This window comes from Cydia pomonella, chromosome 11 (genome assembly GCF_033807575.1).
Source record: "Cydia pomonella isolate Wapato2018A chromosome 11, ilCydPomo1, whole genome shotgun sequence".
Lineage (NCBI taxonomy): Eukaryota > Metazoa > Arthropoda > Insecta > Lepidoptera > Tortricidae > Cydia > Cydia pomonella.
In genome coordinates, this window is record NC_084713.1 from 21017625 (window position 1) to 21044281 (window position 26657).

Consider the following 26657-nt stretch of genomic DNA (forward strand, 5'->3'; position numbering starts at 1 on the left):
TTTTTTTGGGGGTGCCCCATACTTAGAACTGAAACTCACATTTTTTTTTCATCATACCCATACGTGTGGATATTGAGGTTTCTAATATCATTTTTTTTCTAACTGAATAGTTTGCGCGAGAGACACTTCCAAAATGGTAAAATGTGTCCCCCCCTGTAACTTCTAAAATAAGAGAATATTAAAACTAAAAAAAAACTATATGATGTACATTACCATGCAAACTTCCACTGAAAATTGGTTTGAACGAGATCTGGTAAGTAGTTTTTTTTTAATACGTCATAAATGGAACGGAACCCTTCATGGGCGAGTCCGACTCGCACTTGGCCGCTTTTTTATTTCTATTCACCAAGTACCATTTATTTTAAATTTTCTAATGTATATGAAAAGCGTTTTAAAACATTTCCGGAGGTCAGGGAATATTTTACACGATTTTCACAATTGGACTGATATGTTAAAATCGAATTTCACCCCATAGCAACCTTTTCGTTATTAATTTGAATATACATTATATGTAACATTACAAAAAAATTGCTTAAATTAATCTTACTTAAACTCACACACCTTTTAACACATCAAATTTAAAAGAAAAACGGATTTACCCACGGGTAGGTAAATATCGGGTATATACCCATACCCAATACGGGTATTTACCCATATCCACTCACTTGCTTTTGGTAACTGTGGTTACCAGCTGTCACCCTTATTTTATTAGTATAATAATAGAAGTCACTGAAAAATATGAAGCAAGTGTATGGGTATCTAATGAATGGTAATACACCCATCAAACATCAAACCAACTTGCACCGGTCAAACTGGTGTATGTAGATAAAGGTGCATCTACACCGCAGTTAACTTTTGTGGAGCAACTGTGGGTGGAGCAACACTCTTCTTCCTCGCGTTGTCCCGGCATTTTGCCACGGCTTATGGGAGCCCGGGGTCCGCTTGGCAACTAATCCCGAGAATTGGCGTAGTTTTTATGAAAGCGACTGCCATCTGACCTTCCAACCCACAGTTAACTTGGCCTTATTGGGATTAGTCCGGTTTCCTCACGATGTTTTCTTTCACCGAAAAGCGACTGGTAAATATTAAATGATATTTCGTACATAAGTTCCGAAAAACTCATTGGTACAAGCCGGGGTTTGAACTCGTGACCTCCTGATTGCAAGTCGCACGCTCTTACCGCTAGGCCATCAGCGCTCCTACTAGGCCACCAGCGCTCCCGCTAGGCCACCAGTGCTCCTACTAGGTCACCAGCGCTCCTACTAGGCCACCAGCGCTCCCACTAGGCCACCAGCGCTCCCACTAGGCCCCTAGCGCTCCTACTAGGCCACCAGCGCTCCCGCTAGGCGACCAGCGCTCCTGTAGGTGGAGCAACAATAATCAACTATGTAGGTAGGTAAGTTACCTAATGTTACACACTGTTGTGGATTCTCCTTATCAGTTCCCAGGTCGTATCTAAATTACAAACTATTCGTCCCTACATAAAACATTAGGTGTAACAAATGACTACGACATTGGATCCTTTCGGAGCTACCCTAATAAAATAGTCTTAACACTCTTAACAAATGAATCGAACGGCTTTCCTGGCTCTTAGTTTAATTGTTCTGTGTTCGTTTTACAAAATGTTTAAGACCTGTCAATACTATCAAAGATAATTTGAAATAGAGGTGGATTGTCAAAGAACTTTGTAGCGACAGTTTACTGCAATCTTTCAACAAATGATTAAAACTTTAAGAACGCCGTTTGGCGTTGATTTTTATTCTTTCACTGATATGTGTTCAATTTGTTAAATATCAAAAAGAAGCAAACAATTTTTGACTTTCGCTCGACAGAAAAAAAAAATCACGAACATTGGTCTTATATGCATTTTAAAAAAATATGATAAATTTTGCACAAAAGCTAAACTAATATGTAAATTATTGAAAATAAGTTTTTGGCAAAAAATACCTTTTTGTGTACAAGCCTTTATCGCTGACTGTACTTTTATTTCTACAGGCAACTAATAATCATTGATACAATTCTAGAAACCCTAAACACAATGTTGCGTTGTTTAATCAAAGAGTTCCTATGGCCACCTCCTGTCTCCATCATCAGATCAGCTCGATGGTACCATAATATTGCATTGCTACTTGACTTACGTATGTATGCAAATTTTCAACTTCATCGGAAGCCGGGAAGTGGGTCAAAAACATAGTTACATAGATACATACATAGGTACATTGCAAGTTAAATAAAAGCTTGTAAAAAGCAATATTATGCTTGAGGGAAGTCGGCAATTTTTTTATTTATTTTAAAAACACAAAAAATTACATGCTGACCGCGCTCCCGGGCACGCACTTCTATCTCGCTCTTTCTTACGCTCAGTGAGAATGAGAGAAGACCACGACCCTACTACACGTTAACTAACAAAATGTGTTGTAATACAACGTACATCTTTGTGAGAAGGGCGTAACCCTCACAGATTATCGAAAAAAAAACAGTCGATTGTGATTATAAAATCACAGATATGAGATTAACGACCAGTCGTGGTCTCGAGGTCGTCCAAGGAGGCGTATTCATTCCGTAATATTCACTCATTCATACAATTGCACAATAATTCGTAAAGCCAGTGAATATAAGTTTTCGAATAACGTGTACTATCTTGGACAGTCTAGTTCACAAATATATTTAAACGCCAACGTTCTAAAAATATATTTACACGCTTCTAAGACACTAACACTAACATAACGTTGTGTAAAAATATTTTGCTTGTGAACTTGACTATATAAGTGACTGTTGACTTTAAACTTTCAGTTTGTGAATCAGTTAAGAACAAGAAAAGTGTGTATTGTTTTCATTGAAAATGACAAAAGTGCTAGTACAGCAGGGTTGGTTGGAGGGCGAAAAGAAGGAATTAGTGACCAAAGATGGTCATTTTTACAGTTTCAAAGGCGTGCCTTACGCCGCGCCTCCGATAGGCAAGCTGAGGTTCAAGGTGAGTCAAGTTTGATGTAATATTTTCCTGTTTAGAGTCGGTTTAAGCTAACTTCTCACCGATTTGAATAGAAAAAGTAAGGGAGTGTCATTATAACCGTTGTATTTTCATAGAATTTTGAGAAATTCCACACATTGCCATAGCAAATGCCAATCAGAGTTACGTTGGTCCGACTCTAAATGAGCTTCATCCAAAACCAACAAATTTGGACACAAACTTTCTGCCAAATACTTGTAGCCATTCGAATATCCTTAAAACTTATGTTTGTTGTTAAAGTCTATCAAAAGGCTTTACAAAATCGGGCAGTTTACTTCGGAAATATTGCTAATTAAACTAAAATGAAAAGAGCTCCTTGTGGAACTCTCGGAGCAACCGAGCTTTTTGAATGTTTTGCGCGTCTATTTCTGTAATTATTTTCCTTGGACTTTCATTCTGTAATTTGTAGTTGTGCTATATCTTATCATCATCAAATAAATATGACTCATATGACTATATATGTAAATATCATCAGGATAAATATTATAGTTTCGTATTAATACAGATAAGGCGAGGCAAGGCCATTGTTTATAACAATTATTACTGGGTGTAATTTTTTAGATAACACAAAATATAATTATGTAGATATGCGATTGTATTCATTGTTGTGATCAACTTACAATGAAAAAGCAATCGTGGTACGAAAAAAATATCGTATTTGACTTTAGTATGGACAACCTGATCTTAATAATAATAATGCCTGACATCGTGATAATAGATCGATCGCAACGCCGGGCCGTGCTCGTCGACATCACCATCCCCCATGATGAGAATTTCGTGAAAGCCGAGAAGGACAAGTCCAGTAAGTACCTAGACTTGGCTCACGAGATAACCGCCATGTGGGATGTTGATTCGACGATCATTGTCCCGATAGTCGTTTCAGCGAACGGTCTCATAGCGAAGAGTCTCGACCAGCACCTTGAGAGACTCTCGTTAGGTGGTTGGATGAAGGGTCAGATGCAGAAGGCGGTGATCTTGGACACGGCGCGGATAGTCCGGCGGTTCCTCTCTTTGCAGCCCTGACCACCGGCAGCTTGGGCCCTGCCCCGCTGCTGGCGGCACCCTAGGTTAGGTTTTTTACAATGTGTTTATATGTGTTTTGTATTTTTTTTAAATGTATTTTTATATTTTACTTTTATATCCATATTGTAAAAAACCTCAGTCTAAGAATTAAGAGAAATAAAGGAAATAATAATAAAATTCTTTATTGTGCACTACTATAGAAAAACTCATATTACAAACAAAGACAGGACTCTTCAGGATCTTTTTTGCGATTTCATAACAAAAGTTTTTCACAGTAATGAGTACAGTCGCGTATTATAATATCTTGTCGTAGAACTTAAAAAAATACATCCTGTATACTTTGCTACGTGAGTTTATGTCTGTCAGCTGAAATTTTGATAAAATGAAATATTTCCAGGCACCGCAACCGCCAATACCATGGGATGAAGTGAGGAAAGCAACACAACACGGGCCCGTGTGTCCGCAGTATGACTTCTTTGCCAACAGATTTATCGAAGGCAACGAAGATTGCCTCTATCTTAACGTGTACACTCCAGAGCTTCAGCCTCCCAAACCACTACCTGTCATGGTGTACATCCATGGCGGCGTCTTTAAGAGCGGCTCAGGAAATGATGATTTCTATGGACCAGACTTCTTAGTCAAACAAGGAGTTATACTAGTTACAGTCAACTACAGACTAGAAGTCTTAGGCTTCCTATGCCTAGACACTGAAGATGTACCAGGTAATGCAGGAATGAAAGATCAAGTAGCAGCGCTTAGATGGGTAAAGAGTAACATAGATAGATTTGGTGGCGATCCTAACAATGTAACACTTTTTGGCCAAAGTGCCGGTGGGGCCGCCACGGCCTACCATGTGCTATCTCCGATGTCAAAAGGATTGTTCAAAAGGGCTATAGCAATGAGTGGGGTACCTAATTGCGATTGGTGTGAAAATTTTGAACCGAAAGAGCGTGCGTTCAAACTTGGCAAGCAATTGGGATTAGATACAGACAACCCCGATAAACTTCTTGAATTCTTTCAGAGTCTCCCTGTAGAAAAACTAGTAGACACTGGTCCCTGCTTGTTAGCTTTTGAGGATGTTTTGAATATGGAGGCTGGAAAAACGAATTATTTTGTTCCCGTAGCAGAAAAAGATTTTGGTCAAGAATTCTTTTTAAATGAAGACCCGTTCGAAGCGCTCAAAGCAGGACGAGTAAATGAAGTAGACTTAATGATTGGCTACACTAGTGAAGAAGCACTTTTTATAGCTGGTATGGCTCAACCAGACTACCTGACTCGATTCGAAAACTGGCCAGAACTATTGGTCCCAAAAAAGGTTTCATACAATGTTCCACAAAGGAAAATCTTGGAGTTGGGAAAGCGAATTAAAGAGCATTATTTTGGGAAGAAAGCTATTAACGAAAAATCTGTTAAAGAGTTCATTAATTTCTTTTCGCAAACTGGGTTCACTTACCATATTCAAAGATTCGTGCAACGTATACCAAAACTGCGGAACACTAAGAGATATTTCTACCTATTTGATATGCGATCGGATAGAAACTTTTTCGCCCGCCGGGCAGAGACGGAATTCGGCCTTACTGGCGCCTCGCATTTAGATGACTGCCTCTACCTGTTCCAAGCCAATGCGTTTCCTCTGAAAGTGGACACACAATCAAAAGCATACAGCTTGATACAGAAGACGTGCCTGCTATTTACTAACTTTGCAAAATACGGGTAAGAATTATTTTTACATACCTACTTGCATTGAACAACTGGGCCCTGGAATATTTATTCCTGAGTCATGAATTTCTTCTATGTATATAAGTATTTATAAATATCCTTGACTAGTACAGTCAGCATCAAAAGTAGCGGGTGAAACAACGCGCCAAAAGTATCTGATATTCCGAATAAATTTTCTAAATGTACGTAAATCTGTAAAATTCACATCCAGATGTATATCTTTTAGAGTCTAAATTGTTCTACATATAGAACCATCACTTTTTGTTAAGCTGGTCCAGAATGGTAGAAACTTTTGAAGCATTGTTTGATCCGCTACTTTTGATGCTGACTGTACCCATAACACAAGCTCACTGTGGGATTAGGTGGATCTGTTTTTGAAATTAAAATTGTCCTATAATATTTATTTATTTTATGAAAGCTGTATATGTGGGGAATAAACCTATCACTATTTAGCAGAGATCTATAGCACAGTTAAACTAAGAAAGTGTATACTAGAAATTTATTCAGTGTTTACATGAGAACTGTTATTGACCGACTGACATACATAAAAGTAAACAAACAATTCATAGAACCGTTGCTACACAAATACAAATTTGACAGGGTTCCGTCTACTGCCAGTACTGTGGCCCCTTAAAATAGGCGTAACCAGATGCATTGATGAATGTTCAATTATTACTTATACTATGAATTATTTGTTTACTTTTATGTATGTCAGTCGGTCAATAACAGTTCTCATGTAAACACTGAATAAACCTATCACTATTTAGCAGAGATCTATAGCACAGTTAAACTAAGAAAGTGTATACTAGAAATGTATTCAGTGTTTACATGAGAACTGTTATTGACCGACTGACATACATAAAAGTAAACAAACAATTCATAGTATAAGTAATAATTGAACATTGAAACTTAAACCAATGATAAGTTATAGTAGGTATGAAACCAAAAATTATTATGGTCTTTAAATTTCTGTTAGTTTCGCAGTTATGTAATTATTCGTTTAAATATCACTGATTCCGACGACATCTGCTTAGCTTGCTTTAAACGAAACTTTTGGAGTACTCTCGCATATAGTTATCGATTGTGTGGTATTTTGGCGAGTTATAGTTAGGATAGCCAGTAAGCTAACTTTAAATTTAATAAATAGTTGCTAGTTGTGATAGGGAAGCGCTGGTGGCCTAGCGGTAAGAGCGTGCGACTTGCAATCCGTAGTTCGCCGGTGCAAACCCCGGCTCGTACCAATGAGTTTTTCGGAACTTATGTACGAAATATCATTTGATATTTAGCAGTCGCTTTTCGGTGAAGGAAAACATCGTGAGGAAACCGGACTATCCCAACAAGGTAGGCCAGAGGGTAAACTAGGGTTTACCCTCTGGGTTGGAAGGTCAGATGGCAGTCGCTTTCGTAAAAACTAAACTAAACTACTGCATCTTCAGATCAGTTGTCAAGCGGACCTCCCTTACCTTCCTTGTGACACAATCTATTATTCCAGCGACCCAACCCCCGACGCATCGCTCGGCGTCCGCTGGCCCGAGTTCGATGCGCGAGAGCAGCGTTACCTGCGCATCGCGGAGCAGTTCGAGGTCGGCGACCATCTGCACACGGACATGGTGGACTTCTGGAGGGGCGTGTATGACGATGCCGGCATTGAGTTTTAATTGTGAACAAATTATATAAATATATGTTCAATGATGAAAATACAAAATGAAGGAGAGTTTTATAAAAACATTCGTATGTATTTGAATGTAAAGAGTCATATATATTTATTTACAACAGCTGAAAGCGCCTCTACCAGAAATCAACGGGATCCTGGAAGGTTAGTTCATAATTGTGTTCCCAGGACAGCATTATATTCCAATCACTGTTTTGTGATGCGCATGAAATTTTTTAACTAGTTCCCAAAATCTATAACAGAACTGCCTGTACATAGATTAAGAAACAAATTAATGAAGCTATTGTCTGATAAAAGCTATTAGTGTAAAAGATTTCCTCTCTAAAGATATACAGCCAGATTTGTAGTACTTAAGTAGTTTCAAGATTTTGCATGCTAGTACAACCTGTTTAGTACAAATAGCAGTACCCCTAGTGTAAATTTGATCGATATCATAACGTGACGAACGCGTTTGCGTTAAGTCTCATTTTGTATAGGATTTTGAGTTTCCAAAACGTCCCGCTTGGCGCGCTCTTTCTGAATCCAATACAAAATGAGACTAAACGCAAACGCGTACGTCACGTTTCGAAATCGAATTTATTTACACTAGGGGTACTGAACAAGCAACCAATTGTCACTTACCACCTAAGACACTACTGTACCTACTTATTCTTTGCAAATAAATACATACATATACAGGGTGATTCAGGAGACGTGAGCAGGATCAAGCTTGAGCATTCAGTAAGTTATAAGCAACTGTTTCGTACCAGTATTTGTGAGATTAACGTTCTTTTATTTTTTTACCGTTCAAAAAAAATTGTTTTAATTTATTTACGCCATGTATGGGCACCCTCTTTGTTTTATCCATAACAAGTGACAAATTGAATGTCATCGGAGTCTGGTTACTTTTGAAAAATCGTATCTCACACAAGTGTGACATTTTGTTTTCTTCATAATCAAACTGCTGTCATAACGGTTAAAGAGGTATTATCTTTCTTAATTAAGTGTTGTAGGGTGTCCATGATTGTAGATTATCAAATTTGTCCTTCCCAAAAAGTTAAATAACAGAAATAAAGCGAGATTGTTTTACTTAAATATGATGATGAACGGTTCATTAACATTTACTGATTGTGTAGGCTTAGTCCTGCTCACGTCTCATGAATCACCCTGTATACAATGCTTAATTAAACTGATACGACATAATGCCGTTATATTTATGAAGGGTTGAGGTAAGGAGAACAATCTAAGTAAGTGTATGAAATGTGTCCATCAATAAACCTAAAATAGGCGGCGCCACAATACATCGCGAACAAATTTCTGCCTGCCTATGAAGCCGATGGTCCCGGGTTTCAATCCCGGTAAGGGCATTTATTTGTGTGATGAATACAGATGTTTGTTCCTGAGTCATGGGTGTGTTATATGAAATAAAATTATCAACACTTAAAAAATCTAGCATTTTTTTTCCATTGCTTTCTCAAACAAACGAAAGTCAACCCAATTTTCTACATAACAAGGTTTAAATTAAAAATAGGAAAATTAAATCAAATCTGAGTATTGCGACTTTCTCAAAGCTATTTTAACATTTCAAAGATTAAATAAGTGTCACTTAAATGTTATTCAAATTCTGAAATGTAATTTTTATTACAAATTCTATAAATGAAAAGTTCCCATAAATTTTATTGAAAGTAAAAAATAATTTGAAGTAAACTTCACAGCTAATTCAAAGATTAATTTGAATTCGAGACACTGATTAAAGTTGAAAGCGTATTGCTTTTGTTTATAGAATTAATGTAATTACATTATGTCTAATTAGAATATAGATTTACTGTGTATATAAATATGAGTCAAAATATTTGTATTGTTCAAACAACCCCAACTTACACATATATACCTAGGTAAAGTCAGCCGAATTTCACCTTCCCATAAAAAGGAATTCTGTTCTCAATTTAAAACGGGAAGTAATTAAATTTGAAATAATTTATTAATGTATGTGGAGAATGGGTTACATAAAATTGCTACGCTAGTAGTCTCACCAAACTCTACCTTTTCAGGCGTACATACATTTCAGGACGACACACACACACAATCACATTATATAATATTGATTTGAAATAATTTAACTTAATTCTATAAGTAACATAAATAAATTAAATTATATTAAAGTTAAATTAACAGGTCATACATTTTGAAATTATTAAACATTAAGTATCATTTAAGAAGTCTAAATGATCAGCCGTTTATAAAACTGATCTGCAAAAAAAATGCCGTTAAATCATTTAGACAGCATACAAACATTTTGCTGGCAATAAACAAAAATCGAGTTACAACTCTTGTTCAGCAAATAATTCACAAACGGTCAACATTATAAACAATATCGATCTTCTTCTGTTATAGTTCATCTGATTAATAGAACGCTGTATAAGTAGTTGTGATAAAAATAAATAAGAGAGCATTGCAAGTAGGCTAAATGTAGGTATAGTGGGGTTGACGACCAGTTTGGCCTAGTGGGTAGTGACCCTGCCTACGAAGCCGATGGTCCCGGGTTCAAATCCTGGTAAGGGCATTTATTCGTGTGATGAGCATGGATATTTGTTCCTGAGTCATGGGTGTTTTCTATGTATTTAAGTATTTATAAATATTTATATATTATATATAATTATCGTTGTCTAAGTACCCTCAACACAAGCCTTATTGAGCTTACTGTGGGACTTAGTCAATTTGTGTAAGAATGTCCTATAATATTTTTTTTAAAGTGCATGGACGAGATTATGAATGAAATCATTCATAAATTCTCCATGGAAATTTGAACCTGATGGTACAGTCAGAACCAATAGTAGCGGATGAAACAACGCGATAAAAGTATCTGACATCCCAAATAACTTTTCCAAATATAGATAAATCTCTAAAATTTACATTCAAAAGTATATCTTTTACAGTCTTAATTGTTCTAGATATAAGAATAAGAATAAGAAACCATTTATTGCCACACTGTTTCACTTAAAAATAATAATAATAGGCATGCGCGGCAAAAGGAACGGACTCAGCGTACGCTGCGTCAGCCATTTTATTACAAATTGATTGCGCAGCGCTGATTTTCAGTCCGTCCCCTTCACTGAACCACATTGATATGACAAGCGGGTTAATAAAACCATCACTATTTGTTAAGTTGTCACAGAATGGTAGATACTTTTGAGACCTTTGTTTGATCCGCTACTTTTGATGCTGACTTTACATTAAAAAAAAAATTCAGGTCTCAATTAGGTAAGTCTGTTTATGGCTTGCGGTACTATAATGAAATGGAATACGCGGTCGGAGTAGTTTTCCATCAATATAATTATTTTCGCAAAAGCTTTATGATTGTCCGACCTACATCCACTTTTGGCAGAATGCCTGACAGGACCGTATATCCCACAAATCTAGATAATGGTCTAGATCTGTATCGATGGGTAACACGAAAATTGTTTGTTGGAATTCTAGGTAGGTACATGAAAACTACTAAGTCTGCACGATGATGTAATTTGAATGGAAAAGTATCTATTTCAAAGAGATCAGATTTCTCTGGGAAAATATTATAGTATTTAATATTCAATTTATTTCGCTATTGTACACAAATACGATTTATATTACATTGAAAATGTGACACTTCAGAACTATTACAACATACATTTTCGCCGCGCGGTAGAAAGAGAGGGGGATTCTTCCTTTCCTACGCCGCGCCGGTCTACAGAGGGTTTACCGCGAACCACGTTCGACGTCTTGCCTCCCTGTCACACTTACGTACGAATTTACAAGTGCGACAGAGAGGTAACACGTCGAACGTGGTTCACGGTAGGCCCTCTGGCTTCAATGATATTGTAACAGTTTTTCGATCAGGTCACGTGTCCGTCTTACGAATTTTCAATCTGACGAATCTGTCGATCACGTGACCTGTCGCGGGTTTGACATTTTTTCCTCATCACAAAAAATGCACAGCGCCGCTAAAGAAGTTTCACTTCAATAAAACAACAACAGTTGCATAATTTAATATTGTATGGATATTCCTAACAACAATGCTGTTAGAATCCTATAGGTAGGCAGAGGCGCCGGGCCCCGCACGCCGCGTTTTTCATTAAGTTGATTTCGATCTCAGTGGCATTTGGCAGTTATTTAATCGTCAAACAAGAGTGCTGGAGAAGAAAAAGTACATTTACAGTACATATGGTGCTACTTTTCCGCACTAGGTAGTGCGTAAATTAGCACATTATGTAAGTATGTCGAAAATTTAAAGGGTCATATGTACTGTAAAACGTCGTACGATATATGTGCGAATAAGTAATTCGCAACTCGTGTCGATTTAAAAAACTCCCTTCGGTCGTGTTTTAATTTATCGCTACTCGTTACGAATTTCCTATTTTTCGCACTTGTATCGTTAATAACTATTTTATCACCTAACCTTTAGGTTTGAAGCTTGAGTTTATGCTATCGAATAAATACCGACGTTGTTTTTATAATTCTGGTTAATAAATTCTGACGAAAGGCATCATGTCAGATCACTGGAGAACTGGCTACTAACGCATAATTGAAGCGTAAGCGAAGGTGTACGTTTTGAATCAGGCAATTTGCTTTCGTATGTCCCGATGTTTTTCTCTACAACAGCTCGCAATTCTCAACCGATTGCGACGAATGCGTGAAATTTTGAAAGTTTTTAGTGACAGTTTCCAATAGGCAACAATAATAACATTAATAACCGTCAGTGCTAATAGAAATATCATCTGTAAAAGGTCTTCAAAAGACTATTTTCACGTTTAAACGTCATTCATACGTTAATATTCACGGCTGCAGCGAACTGCAAATGACGCGCACATTTAAAATGTTTTATAAAATATTAAAGCTTCGAGCACATAGTTCCGGTCGTGCCGTCACAACATGTGCACTATTCAATGTAAAAATATATAGCTAAAATAACATTGAGAGCTTTATTGTTACATTAAAACTACATGGAATTCTGAGATTGCAATAATTCTATAGCTGTGTTAAGTTATTCTGGTTAAATAACGTTATTTTAACGATACAGACAGAATTTAACTGTTTATTTTACAGTTTTCAATTCAGCAGTTGCATGAAAACGTAGACTTACTTCAGATCTTGAATACATTAGAGGTATATAATTAAAACACTACTTAGATCAACGATTAATTGCAAAAAAAGTACATTTTATAAAATAAAGTTAGTTTTATATTAATTGATTCTATTGTGATATCTGGGGGCACGGCAGTGAGCACCAAGATGAGCCAAGCGAAGGTACCTATTTTTTCTCGAAGCGCTTCGTAATTTTTTGTACCCTCATAACTTGGGTTTTGGTTATACCAGATAAACAAAATTCTCGGGATAAGATGTCAATAGTCTTAGTCAAAATATATGGCTTGGCCGTTTCGCTACCGCCTCATGGGCGTAAGGTGAAAAAGATATTAATTTGTCATTATAACAAATATTTGATTTGACTAAGGTGTAGTTTGTGAAGTTAGGGCTTGTAGAATTAGGGCTTGTAGAGTTAGAAGCTTGGCTCTACGTGAGATCTGGGGCTTACCGCGAAAACCGAAATTCTCAAATTGCGGGCATCTTTATCTTTTACTCTCACTCTACCTTCTGATAACTCTCGCTCACACACTAATCAACTACTTATATGAAATTTCGTTGAATTGCAGATTGATTTTTGTAGTAGTTTTTGCGTAGTTTGCAAACAAATGCACCGATAGAAAACTTTTCAATAATCACTTATTTGAGATATATGTATAGATTGCTATTATGTATGGATAACTAACTTCACTTACGTATCACTTGTTGATCTTAATATAATTTATTAATTGGTTACTCACTGTTTTTCATTGTAAAATTCTATAACAAATTTAGAAAACTATAGGTCTAAAATTAAAACATTATACATCTACTCTTTTTGTATAAGACTGTTTGTTTCTAATTAAAAAAATAAGAATAAAAACTTTTTGACAGCGCGAGCCACATGGTCTCGTCTTGGCAACATTTTACATGAAAATATTTTGGTGTAACAAATAGTTTTACATTATACTCGTAAATTATAACTATAGATGACTTGCGTAACCAACTGAATCAATTACATATCCAATATGGATGAATAGATTCAATTAAGGCAATTCAATTTCACCCATAAAATTACTAAGTCCGAATTCCGAAAACAAAGTAGCCTCACTAAATAACTACACGTGGAATATATGACCTGCAAATATCTGTAACGAAGGCCTCGTGTTAATGTGAAGCATTAGTCCATCGTATACAAAACCTATTACCAACTCTATAAAGCTTATGCGAATTAAAGATACACAAGAATAATTAACCTTATGTCCTTCCAAAAAGGTCTACTTTCCTGTGGCATTTACTAAAACATGTTATCCAGGTATCTTAGGCCTGTTATGTAAACACAGATTCTTCTTAAAAGGGTTCTGTTTATGTTGGACTAAAATTATCACTAGGGGATTAAGGCCTTTTGGGTGTTCCCAGTGATTTAATTTATTTTAATGGCCAATATTAGTATGTTAAAACGGGCGGCGTCGATGGACAGTTGTAGGAAAGGGACCAAATTGCCTTGGATTTAATTGCTTACCTGGTATGCTATGTAAGTATGCTAAATGGAGTTCTACGGTTTGATAAGTTTGCTTACTGTTTAAATCTTCTCTTGGGATTGACGGTAGAACAACGTTGGCATCCCAAAGTAACGAATATAAATAATAAATATTATAGGACATTATTACACAAATTGACTAAGTCCCACAGTGAGCTCAATAAGGCTTGTGTTGAGGGTACTTAGACAACGATATATATAATATATAAATATTTATAAAATACTTAAATACATAGAAAACACCCATGACTCAGGAACAAATATGAATAAATGCCCTTACCAGGATTTGAACCCGGGACCATCAGCTTCGTAGGCAGGGTCACTACCCACTAGGCCAAACCGGTCGTCGAATATATAGGTAGATATGATGATGATAATATCATTTTGACGCTGTAGGATAGATACAAAACTAAAATGACACTCACAATATCCTACGACGACAGGACATCATCAAATTAAAGACGGACAGACGGACGGACAGCGGAGTCTTAGTAATAGAACCCCGTTTTATCCTTTGAGTACGGAACCCTAAAAAGGGAACTCTCACACACACTCCTGCATACATTCACACATCACAAACACACCTGTCATGCATGTAATACACGGGAATTGTCATCACTATAAGTTTAATTGTAGTTTTGTTATATTCGAGTATGAGCAGATTTATACCAGTACCCCTAGTGTAAATTTATTTGATAGCGAAACGTGACGTACGCGTTTGCGTTAAGTCTCATTTTGTATGGGATTTAGAGTTTCCAAAGCGTCCCGCTTTTTCTAAATCCTATACAAAATGTGACTTAACGCAAATGCGTACGTCACGTCACGCTATCGAATAAATGTACGCTAGGGGTTCCGATTTAGACGGCACGCGAACTCGCATGCGAGTTTAATTACATTATGGACTATTGAGGTTACAATAAATTCGGCCGACCGATCAAATGTAATGAAACTAGCATGCGAGTTCTCGTACCGTATAAATGTCGTTTTTAGGGTTCCGTAGCCAAATGGCAAAAAACGGAACCCTTATAGATTCGTCATGTCCGTCTGTCTGTCCGATTCTGTCACAGCCACTTTTTTCCGAAACTATAAGAGCTGTACTGTTCAAACTTAGTAAGTGGATGTATTCTATGAACCGCATTAAGATTTTCACACAAAAATAGAAAAAAAAACAATAAATTTTGGGGGTTCCCCATACTTAGAACTGAAACTCAAAAAATCTTTTTTCATCAAACCCATACGTGTGGGGTATCTATGGATAGGTCTTCAAAAATGATATTGAGGTTTCTAACATCATTTTTTTCTAAAATGAATAGTTTGCGCGAGAGACACTTCCAAAGTGGTAAAATGTGTGTCCCCCCCCCCCGTAACTTCTAAAATAACAGAATGAAAAATCTAAAAAAAATATATGATATACATTGCCATGTAAACTTCCACCGAAAATTGGTTTGAACGAGATCTAGTAAGTAGTTTTTTTTAAATACGTCATGAAATTAAAAAATTTTTTTTTTTTCAACATACCCATACATGTGGGGTATCTATGGATAGGTCCTCAAAAATGATATTAAGGTTTCTAATATCATTTTTTTCTAAACTGAATAGTTTGCGCGAGAGAACCTCCCAAAGTAAAAAAAAGTGTGTCCCCCCCCCCCTGTAACTTCTAAAATAACAGAATGAAAAATCTAAAAAAAATATATGATATACATTACGATGCAAACTTCTAACGAAAATTGTTTTGAACGAGATCTAGTAAGTAGTTTTTTTTAAATACGTCATGAAATTAAAAAATTTTTTTTTTTTCAACATACCCATACATGTGGGGTATCTATGGATAGGTCTTCAAAAATGATATTAAGGTTTCTAATATCATTTTTTTCTAAACTGAATAGTTTGCGCGAGAGAACCTCCCAAAGTAAAAAAAAGTGTGTCCCCCCCCTGTAACTTCTAAAATAACAGAATGAAAAATCTAAAAAAAATATATGATATACATTACGATGCAAACTTCTAACGAAAATTGTTTTGAACGAGATCTAGTGAGTAGTTTTTTTTAATACGTCATAAAATTAAAAAAAAAAATTTTTTTGTCAAACCCATACGTGTGGGGTATCTATGGATAGGTCTTCAAAAATGATATTTAGGTTCCTAATATAATTTTTTTCTAAAGTGAATAGTTTGCGCGAGAGACACTACCAAAGTGGTAAAATGTGTGTCCAAAGTGGTAAAATGCTGAACGAGATCTAGTAGTTTAAGTAGTTTTTTTTAATACGTCATAAAGGAACCCTTCATGGGCGAGTCCGACTCGCACTTGGCCGCTTTTTTTTTAGATTTAGACACGAAATTGACGACCGGTTTGGCCTAGTGGGTAGTGACTAGTGACCCTGCCTACGAAGCTGATGGTCCCGGGTTCAAATCCTGGTAAGGGCATTTATTCGTGTGATGAGCATGGATATTTGTTCCTGAGTCATGGGTGTTTTCTATGTATTTAAGTATTTATAAATATTTATATATTATATATATCGTTGTCTAAGTACCCTCAACACAAGCCTTATTGAGCTTACTGTGGGACTTAGTCAATTTGTGTAATAATGTCCTATAATATTTATTTATTTATTATAACTATCGAATCACTTATTCTAAAATTGCATATTGTTAACCACACTCGCAGATGGTCAAGATACAGGCTCCGCCTATACTCTGTATCTTTAGGTATTTAAATAAAAGTATACAAAATCTACCCTCAAATTGCTCCTTAAGCCAGTCGAGGGTAGATGAAAACATTACATGATCAAATAATGTAGGTTAAAGTTAGGTCGTTCAGTGAGAGATCCAGGTGGTTTTGTATTTGGCTGGTTAACCAATAAATGTTATAGCTACACGAAGATGGACGAATTGTTTGGTTCCTTTAGTTTAGTTTGGTCTCTAACGGAAAATTTTATTTTTGTACCTGTATTTGTAATTTTTTTTGTACATATATGTATATATCTTTTGTATTTTGTAAAATTAATTGAAAAAGAATCATCTAGGCTGTGGGTATCAAACAGGCAGCTGCAAGGATTAGGTACAAGAACAGCTTCAGTCAGTATCCCATCTCAGTCTTTGCAACAAAGCTTGCGACCAGAGCCCGTAAATTTCATGCCGTTGACAGAAAAATGACGTCACGCTACATAGAGTATGATTCCAATTAGTATTTTCATAATAAATTATCATTTGTCAACCTCTTTAGGTAACTAATACATATACTTGACAATCAGTATAGAAACGTCTAACTGACTTTCATTTTATTGTCACACAAATAAATAATAGATTATTAATTTATGAAATAATACATATTTTTGGTTTTTAACAGCGTAACAAGCTTTTATTCACGTAATAAGTATTTATTATGATACCCATCAATAAGTAAGTTATCTAAATTTGTAGTAACTCCCTGTATGTTAAATTACGTCATTTTTGCGTCAACGGCATGAAAAGTACGGGCTCTGCTTGCGACCTTCGGATAGCTGCTGCAGAAGCGTTACGTCACTGCGTTGACGCGTTGTCAGCGACAATTTCGTTAAAATAAGTTTGTTGCTACATTATTGCCGCGATTAGAACGATCTATCCGTCTATCAATTTATCAAAGAAATTAACAGTGTCTTTGCCCTCATCAACGCCATAGAACTAATGCCTAGGCTCATGTAGTAAATGTACTAAAGTCAAAACGACCCCCTATTCCCTAATTATTCTGCTCTTAGTACATTTTAGTACACTACACGCGAAACGGAACGGGAGCAAGGAGTGACATTGATAGCAAAGCGATCCGACCGAACTAAAGCCGTGCGTCTGATGACAACCAAACGGCTCTCGGATAATATGAGCGAGACAGCACATAGCCGCCACTCCCTTACAACTAACGGGAGTAAGCGAGACAACACATTTTGAATTGTACTACTTTTATATACAAAACCGTTATATTATTATGCTCAGTTTGTCTCGGTGTATTGTACTAAAAGTTAGGAGCGATCTTTTCAGTGAACGAGCACGCCCAACTCCACATGCCACTGCAGTTGATATCCGAATGTCACGATTAATGTATAATGATGATGTCCAATCAGCAGGTGAGGTTGCTGACTCGGCCAAACGCAGTCTAATTGCGGAAACTGCGGCTGCAGCGGTCGCAATCAGAGTAATCACGTTGTTCAGAACGCGGCTTATTGACGTCACGGAGGACGGTCGATGAACTCCGAAATTTGAAGTTCGGCAGCGATCATCCCCGTATATAACGTCCGGCGACAGCAGCCAACGGCAATCCCATAGATTATTATGTATTATTACCAGAGATCGGACAAATTTGCGTCATTGCTCGCAATAATGTGGACATGACTCCAAAATTAATCAAATATGTAATCATTTAATTAATTTCTTACTTAACTTAAATTTTAATTCCTAGTCAATAAATACAAAAGTTTGTTAAAAATAATCAGTATTTTTTCCAAATTTTCTGCAGTAAGTCTATTTCTTTTTACATCAAAAATATACTTAAGTGCTGAAAAACTCCGCTCGCACTCCACTGATGGTAATGGGGCAAACTTAAGTAGTTTTATAGGAATATTATTATTCCAGTATAATTCAGAGTTTATTTTCTGTTCTAAGTTGTGGGCGATAACCTCAAAATCGGGATAAACTAAACAAAGAACAGAAAATAAACTCTGAATTATACTGGAATAATAAAATTCCTATAAAACTACTTAAGTTTGCCCCATTAACATCAGTGGAGTGCGAGCGGAGTTTTTCAGCACTTAAGTATATTTTTGATGTAAAAAGAAATAGACTGACTGCAGAAAATTTGGAAAAAATACTGATTATTTTCATTAATAAATCTATACTTTAACAAACTTTTGTATTTATTGACTAGGAATTAAAATTTAAGTCGAGTATGAAATTAATTAAATGATTACATATTTGATTAATTTTGGAGTCATGTCCACATTATTGCGAGCAATGACGCAAATTTGTCCGATCTCTGATTATTACTGTAAAATCCTCAAAAATACACCAAAGCGACAAGTTGTATTGTAATTCATTATTTGTAATAAATCCCTGTACAAAAGTTATAATACGAAGTCTTTATTGAAACTCCGCTTAGGCCTCCCTGCTCTATCTAAAAATAAGCCTAGGCCTAAACAACGTTTTAGTCACGCCACGAATAAGGCAATTGACATGCGAATATGGCAGTTGCTGTGGCTCCTATTTTATCAATTTGCGTGAAGAAATTGTGTACAGACTTCCACGGATTTAAATTGAAGACAGTCCCATTTTCTGACGCAACCACAGTGAAAATACTAATCGTCATCTTGGCGTTTTACGATTACGATATTAAGAAAGCGATTAATATTCTAAACCAGAAAGTAAAACCTTAGGTACGTAGACTAGAGTTACTTGATATATAAGATATTGATGTAGATGTAGATGTAGCCAAAGTAAAATCAACATTAGTTCGTTATTGACGATTAACTAAAAGGAAAAGCAAATGTTGTGTCTTACAAGGACCTAAAGAACTTGGCTAAGGACTGCAATAACTGGCGTCTACTCCACCGACTCTTAAATTTGATGATGATGATGATGTGTTTGTTCACAAGATAAACATGAACCTCCATGGGCTAGAGGGGGGCAGTTCATATGGCCGATGATCAAGGGTCCCCTTATGAAGGAAGTCATTGGATGGAGTTAAATTTAAACGAAGGTTAAAAGATTGGCTGCTGTATAAATGTTATTACGATTTAAATGAGTATTTTTTTGTAATTTAGACCAGCTATTTATAATTATTTCTTAGACATTAAATTTATTTATTATTTAAACTTTATTGCACACATAAAGAAAAATGTACAAATGGCGAACTTAATGCCAAAAGGCATTCTCTACCAGTCAACCATTGGGTCAAACAGAGACATTTGTGTATGTTGGTGCAGGAAAAAATAATAACAAATAATAAGGAAAAAATTAAACGTGAAGTCAAATAATATTAAAAATATATAAATAGTTAAATACTACTACTTATATAATTTATAAAAGATAGACTAATACATATAATTATGTACATATACATGATGGTGAACCTTATTTAAGTTCTTCTGACAGAAGATGCTTGCGAAGTAGTCGTTTGAAAACTGGTTTGCTTGGGGCTTGTCGAATAAAGAGAGGGAGGGAATTCCAGAGACGGATTGCCTCAACGGCGAAAGAGTTAGACATAAAACCAGTACGGTAGTAAATTTAGTAATATAAGATTTATTGTACGCTCGAAATGGGCAAAATTGTTCATACCTTTATATTTATAAGAATTATAACAAGTTAATAACACTTTTTACACAATTTTGACGATAAAATATTATCTTATCTTATGAATATGGTCCCCCAAGAGGGGCATACATATAAGTAGGTAGAAATATTGTTCTCTGCCCCCCCTTAGCGACGCCCATGAACCCCAGCGTTTTCAAATTGTGACATTTAAAAGTGTTTTAAAACAGACGTCGATTAAAAAAGAAGCAAATAGAAATCTTATAGCTCTCTCTGCCTTGTCGTATCCTCATGGCTGAAGGACGTGACGACTGTGGACACTCTTGAAGACACCCTATGAAGGAACAAATAACATTCCTCAAATATACATATTTATTACTAAAATTATCTGATAATTCGAAGCTACACATCCCCATTACGACGAGCAGACATAAGTAATTTTCAGACACATTACAGTTCAGCTCGTAAATTACGAGACCCTTGTGGTCTGGAAATTAAATCCGCGCACGCATGACGAACGAGCGTCGACAGGTGTGCCGTGATTACACCTGACGAGGTGTAACGCAATGTTATTGTATCTCAGCGGGTGTTTGAAAGCGTAAAGTTTTGCATATAGAGCAAGAAGAAGCAGAGTTGGGCGTCATAGTAGGTACAGAGTAATATGAATGTGACAAATATAGTCCTATGAGACCTAAAGTTCGTTTTTTTTTTGCATTCGAAAAAAGGTAAAAATCATGACGTGTTTTTAGGGTTCCGTAGCCAAATGGCAAAAAACGGAACCCTTATAGATTCGTCATGTCCGTCTGTCTGTCCGATTCTGTCACAGCCACTTTTTTCCGAAACTGTAAAAGCTATACTGTTCAAACTTGGTAAGTAGATGTATTCTATGAACCGCATTATGATATTTACACAAAAATAGAAAAAAAACAATAAATTTTGGGGGTTCCCCATACTTAGAACTGAAACTCAAAAAATCTTTTTTCATCAAACCCATACGTGTGGGGTATCTATGGATAGGTCTTTAAAAATGATATTGAGGTTTCTAATATCATTTTTTTCTAAACTGAATAGTTTGCGCGAGAGACACTTCCAAAGTGGTAAAAAGTGTGTCCCCCCCCCCGTAACTTCTAAAATAACAGAATGAAAAATCTAAAAAAAATATGATATACATTGCCATGCAAACTTCCATCGAAAATTGGTTCGACCGTGATCTAGTAAGTAGTTTTTTTGAATACGTCATAAAAATTAAAAAAAAAAATTTTTTCTTCAAACCCATACGTGTGGGGTATCTAAGGATAGGTCTTCAAAAATGATATTTAGGTTTCTAATATCATTTTTTTCTAAACTGAATAGTTTGCGCGAGAGACACTTCCAAAGTGAAAAAAAGTGTGTCCCCCCCCCCCTGTAACTTCTAAAATAACGGAATGAAAAATCTAAAAAAAATATATGATATACATTACCATGCAAACTTCCAACGAAAATTGGTTTGAACCAGATCTAGTAAGTGGTTTTTTTAATACGTCATAAATGGTACGGAACCCTTCATGGGCGAGTCCGACTCGCACTTGGCCGCTTTTTTATTGAAAATTATTGAACAACGCTTTTTAAAAAATATATAAAATATTTATGAAGCAAAATAATTTTAAATAATGTGAAAGATCTTATGTGATTAATGATTGTTACATATTTGCTATGATTTATTTTTCAAAAGTGATTTTTAATAATAAAAAGACACTTTAAGGTCGCAGATGAGCGATTTTTTTAATGACCGGTTTTTTTAATGGTAAAAAACCAGTCAAGTGCGAGTTCGTTTACCTCGCGCACCGAAGCTCGAAGTTCCGTACAAAATTTCAATTTTCTCAATTAACTACAATCACGAAAGACTTAGGACCAGAAGTATACTATTAGCATAATTGTGTACAGCGCCATCTATGGGCAAATTGGCAAACTAATTTATGCGATCTGTATGTATGTTGGTTTTTCAGGGATAATTCCTTATTATGTGAACCAATTTCAATAATTTTTGTTTGAAAGGTGTCTTTAGTGTGATCTCATAGCAATTTCAACTATAATAAATACCCGCAAACGGGATTAAATTGCAAATTAAATTATAAAATGTTTTTTCTAATTCAAAAAAACAGTTATCAAGATAGAGATCTGATTTTATTTTTTCTGTAATCTTTATAATAATGTTATTATTATGTAAAAAAAAAACATAATTTTTCATTCTTAAGCTTCGGAGATAAGGGGGAATGGTATTTATTTTCACATTTTCCTTCATGTTATTTTTTTTCACTATGCAAAAAGCAATTGTATTGTAACGTTCAATTTGAGATCTTTCAAATGATACTCCACTTGACTTTACTCCCTCTTTATATTGGGCAGTTTCTATAATGAATATAAATAGAATAAAAAAATTTGATCTTCCAATATATCTTCGTTGTTCATTACTATACCAAATTTCAAATCTATAGCTTCAGTACTTCTCGAGATACATATTTAGCGGTTTGACAGACGGACGGACGGACAGAGTCGCACCATAAGGGTTCCTTTTGTACCTTTTTGGTACGGAACCCTAAAAACGAACTATATACCTGCCATCTAGTAATAATCCACCTCTGACATCTCGTGAAAAAAATGGATCTCCAATAGCCTAACAACAATGGATTATTAAAGGTCGGGACGACAATGGATTCAGATTGGACGCTTGGAATACTCTAAATGCGGGGAATATTACGTTTTTCGCCTCTTTTATATTTCGGTAATGGATATGAACGGTAAGGAACGATGTACAGTCAGCCTAAGTTACTAACCGAGTTGCAAGATGATCTGAACGAGACTTTCAGGCAAATTCGAACATGCATTGACATCAAACCGATATTGGAATCTCATCGGTTACGAGGCCCACTAATTACTACATAGTTCGCCGGACGATATCGGCCTGTCGGTTATTCGCGATTGTCAGCTTTTGCGAACAACTGACAGGCCGATATCGTCCGGCGAACTGACAATCAATGGGCCTCTTAGGTGTCATTTGCGCGTTTGTTGTTGTTTGTGTTTCCGATGTTTTAAAAAATTATAAAAAATATCAAACACTTGCCATAATGCCATTTCATATACTCGTATAATTACTTGTTATAATGGAATTATTATTAAAATGTTGCCAAGACGAAACCATAAGGCTCGCACTGTCAAAAAGTTACAAGATGTTTTGTAGAGCCAAGCTTATAACTCTACAAGTTCTAACTTCACAAACTCTACACCTTAGTCAAAATATGTGGCTTGGTCGTTTATTATTATTTTAAATTAAAGACATAATTTAAAATAATAATTACTCGAATGACTCTAATGACAGTAAAATAACCCTGTTCAGGGCTTTTTGTACTACTTTTTACACGTCTGCACGTGGAGCTGCCTGTGGAGCAAATTTACAAAAAAAAAACGTACAAGGCCCTACAAATTCAATATAATAATGCGTTCCGGGTGTTGATGGGGCTGCCGCGCTTTTGCAGTGCGTCACAGACACAGATGTTCGCTGACGCGCACGTAACATTCTTCAAAGCAGCAATGCGCCTGCGAGCCGCATCGCTAGTACGGCGCGTGCGCGCCAGCCCCAACACCATCCTAACTATGATTGCGGATAGGATGGACTGTCCGTACATAATGCATTGTTGCGGGCTTCATAAGCCCAGTAACGGTGAATTTTTATGATTTTAGTTAAGATATTTATTGTTACTAACATAGTTTTTAAGTTTTATTGTACATAACTAACATTTTATGAGCCACACGCGCTTGAAATAAACGTTACTATAATTTAATTTAATTTAATTAAAAACAAAAAACGAATTGGAGAAACTGTTATCATTAGCCCTGTCAAGTATTGACCATCGTTGTTGATCGATGACCTTTTTTTTTTATAGGACATTATTACACAAATTGACTAAGTCCCACAGTAAGCTCAATAAGGCTTGTGTTGAGGGCACTTAGACAACGATATATATAATATATAAATATTTATAAATACTTAAATACATAGAAAACACCCATGACTCAGGAACAAATATCCATGCTCATCACACGAATAAATGCCCTTACCAGGATTTGAACCCGGGACCATCGGCTTCGTAGGCAGGGTCACTACCCACTAGGCCAGACCGGTCGTCAAACCTTTAAAACGGGTCACATACGTTTATTAAGTCGAAAATTGCCCAAATGCTCCGTTCTATAACAAGGTCAACAGGAGCACGCGTTGACCGACGCAGACTCAAAATTATGTAATTATGTCTGATTCACGCTCAGATTTTAATTTTGTATTGAGCGTAATTTAATAAAATATCCAAGTATTTCCTCTTATTCGCTAATATTCATTATTTTCAAATCAATACACGTGATGTCAACTGAATGGGTGCTAATTGGAGAAATGTTACCCATTTCCAAGAAATTAAATAATAAATTTCACATTTTCGTTCAAGAACTCTTCAAGGAAAATGTTCCGGGTTTATTTGTTATTGTATTGACAAGGAAAATTAAAGAAAATACTTAGTCGACTGTGTCATGTTTCTTGTATATATTATGCTGAAATAAATTCTAAGGTGTTGAGGTTCTTTTTTAAATATTCTATATTAATTATATAAATAATCTTTACAAACAAACACACGAGCTCATAAATCAGTTATTGTTCTGCGCAATTCCACTTAAATCTAAAAAAGCGGCCAAGTGCGAGTCGGACTCGCCCATGAAGGGTTCCGTAGCATTTATGACGTATTAAAAAAAACTACTTACTAGATCTCGTTCAAACCAATTTTCGGTGGAAGTTTGCACGGTAATGTATATCATTTATTTTTTTTAGATTTTTCATTCTGTTATTTTAGAAGTTACAGGGGGGGGGGGGGGGGGGATTTTACCACTTTGGAAGTGTCTCTCGCGTAAACTATTCAGTTTAGAAAAAAATTATATTAGAAACCTTAATATCATTTTTAAAGACCTACCCATAGATACCCCACACGTATGGGTTTGATGAAAAAAGATTTTTTGAGTTTCAGTTCTAAGTATGGGGAACCCCCAAAATTTATTGTTTTTTTTTCTATTTTTGTGTAAACATCTTAATGCGGTTCATAGAATACATCTACTTACCAAGTTTGAACAGTATAGCTCTTATAGTTTCGGAAAAAAGTGGCTGTGACATAATCGGACAGACAGACGGACATGACAAATCTATAAGGGTTCCGTTTTTTGCCATTTGGCTACGGAACCCTACAAATACGTGTGCCTATTATATTAGAAGAATTCCCTTGACCTCTCTAGTCTTCGTCATCATACTTATAACCACGGGGCATAGTGAAATACGAGTAATATACTCATTTAAACAAAAAAAAAAACACAGGATATATGTTGACGGCAGATCATGAAATTCTTAGTCATATAGTAAAACGTGAAAATTATTGTCTCGTTCTCCTATTTCTGTATAATTTGCTCTTCGGGCATCTGAAACCACCTAACAAAACTATCTTACCTATCTTTTGGTTTAAGAGGCTGTCAATACCTAAAGCGCGCACACTGTCTATTTGTATCGGAGTAAATGAGATAGCACTGTCGCATGTTACTGGGCCTGGGCAAAGGAATAATAAGAAAAATATTTAAATAAAAAAAAGTGGATTATTAGTGTAATATTTTACTCAATAGCGGTTTAGATATAAATGTTTTGAAATTGTGATTTTAATTGCAGACCCATAAGTCAAAACAATAAAGACATAAAACCGTTTAATTGTGATTTTAAGACCAATCTTTCCAAATATTTTCTATCGAGCCGATTTCGTTCAATCATGTATCGAGTACAACCACGGTCTTTGAAATATAATTAATATGAACATATATTTTTCTTACTTGACTAAAACAAATAGTCTTTCTTAAAAAAACTGTTTAAGTAACATCAATTTCAAGGACATTGGGTGTTGACAGCCTCTTAATGTGACCTCCGTCAAAACATTAGATAGGAAGTTTAAGATCGGCCGGATTTTACGATCGATATATGTTCATAGGGAGTTAAAAAGGTTACGCCGACCCCAGAATGAAAAAAAAAAGAATTAATGTGTTAATATATGTTATCTACACACATATCATAAACTCTCTATGATGCCTTCGAAATCCGTAAGTAATGATCAACATTACAATAAACCGTTTTGTTACAATAAATTTCTTATCTGTAATAATGTAGTTTTTGCTTCATAACTACATCGAAATCGATTTCGTTTTACATTTAAATTTGGAACATCTCTGAAAAAAAGCAATTCGTTTTGACCTCTATTCTAAAATCAGCCGAGATGCCTTTTGTTCGAAATAAAATGTCAATT

General features: G+C 35.7%; 2 protein-coding genes and 1 long non-coding RNA gene across 4 annotated transcripts in view; all 3 read left to right on the plus strand.

The window, feature by feature from the left end:
* Positions 1-26657, plus strand: part of LOC133522492 (uncharacterized) — a 440383-nt gene that overhangs the window by 99513 nt on the left and 314213 nt on the right. The window lies entirely within an intron of this gene.
* LOC133523063 (juvenile hormone esterase-like) lies at positions 2364-9236 on the plus strand. The gene is made up of 3 exons (XM_061858571.1): positions 2364-2974; positions 4431-5746; positions 7245-9236. Exons 1-3 carry the CDS (start codon positions 2843-2845, stop codon positions 7408-7410), a joined length of 1614 nt encoding a protein of 537 aa, XP_061714555.1. The 5' UTR covers positions 2364-2842; the 3' UTR covers positions 7411-9236.
* On the plus strand, positions 17155-19130 carry LOC133523064 (uncharacterized). Its single transcript, XR_009800189.1, has 2 exons — positions 17155-17433; positions 18129-19130. It is a non-coding gene; the product is annotated as an uncharacterized LOC133523064 (long non-coding RNA).